This window comes from Austrofundulus limnaeus, unplaced genomic scaffold (genome assembly GCF_001266775.1).
Source record: "Austrofundulus limnaeus strain Quisiro unplaced genomic scaffold, Austrofundulus_limnaeus-1.0 Scaffold5, whole genome shotgun sequence".
Taxonomy (NCBI): Eukaryota; Metazoa; Chordata; class Actinopteri; order Cyprinodontiformes; family Rivulidae; genus Austrofundulus; species Austrofundulus limnaeus.
The window spans coordinates 2058585-2059787 of NW_013952407.1; the positions used below are offsets into that span (position 1 = coordinate 2058585).

Here is a 1203-nt window from a genome sequence, read left to right on the forward strand (position 1 = left end):
TATATATATAGCATCATTGACATTCAGCATATATCTGTTCAGCTGTTTATCTTCCATCATCAGCATAAAGTTCCATGAAGTCAGCATGTGCACGAGCYAGCGGCATTCCAACATGTAGATGTGCACGTTTGGATTTTAATCCTGATTTTAAAGGGTAAAAACAACACAGAGGGCATGGAGTCATTAGAAAGACTTTTCCAAACAAACTGAAGACGTCCCGATTCCTTTTAAGGATGCAGACAKAAGTCAGTATGTTCAGCTCATCGCCACGAGTCCGTTTTAAAGCTGCAGTTAAACGTCCGCCTGCATCAGCCGCCCTCGTTTCCCTCTCCGCCTGAGAGGACTCGACTAACAAGTAAACGTTCCTAAAAGGGCCACTGATGCTGACACCAGTATCTTACTTCAGTGTGATTTGACGATTCCAGATCCGCGGAGCTTTTTTAAGGGCGAAAGAATCTCAGAACTTTGGACCTCAGGAAGCGGATGAAGGATTTAGGAAACATTTCTTTCGACTCTTGTGGCGTGTAGTTGAAGAAGTTCTGCGGGTGAGCCAACACGTCGAACAGCGCCTTCATGAGCTTCTTATCCTGAGGAAGAAACGCAAATCCATCAATCAAAAATGTATTTATGCAGCACTTTACACACCAAAAGACAAGCAAAGTGCTGCACATATAGCTGTAAGGAGCTCAGAAAGATAAAAAAGGTACCAAACCATTTAAAGTGATGATAGATTCGATTTTAGACTCATTTTTTTCTTCTTCTGCTACCTTTCATTTCATTTGATTTGTATTGTTTTGTTGTATGTGAATGTTTTTTTAATTAAATGAATAAATTATGTAAATTAATATGTATTTTCCAGGCACATAGTTCAATTATACCTAAATGACTTGAAATCGGCCTCTGTCTCTTTAAGAACCTCCCACCGTTTCGGACACTCCCACTTCAGCACATTTTCAAACAGTGCTTCGGGGGAGGGGTGCTGTSTGGGGCGGGAGCRCYGCTGCCGACTGAGCTCCAGGGAGGAGCTATGCACAWATGGGCGGTGCTTTGTACCAACAACTGTTTAGGCAGCTCCACATGTCTACCACAGGAGATTCAAGGATTTCTCAAACATGCATGTATGAGTCAAAGCAACACTTCGAGTATGTTTTTTTTAATGAGAGAATGATATTATAACATGATATAAAGCTACAAAAAAGTTGA

General features: G+C 41.4%; 1 protein-coding gene across 5 annotated transcripts in view; it reads right to left on the reverse strand.

Annotated features, from left to right (window-relative positions):
- Positions 1–115: 115 nt before the first annotated feature.
- The window catches only part of scube2 (signal peptide, CUB domain, EGF-like 2), a 33344-nt gene continuing 32256 nt past the window's right edge, over positions 116–1203 (reverse strand). For all 5 annotated transcript variants that reach the window (XM_014026721.1, XM_014026713.1, XM_014026707.1 and 2 more), the window contains one exon: positions 116–587. In XM_014026721.1, coding sequence (XP_013882175.1) covers positions 441–587 — 147 coding nt within the window. In that variant the 3' untranslated portion in view covers positions 116–440. The remainder of the gene's footprint in view (positions 588–1203) is intronic.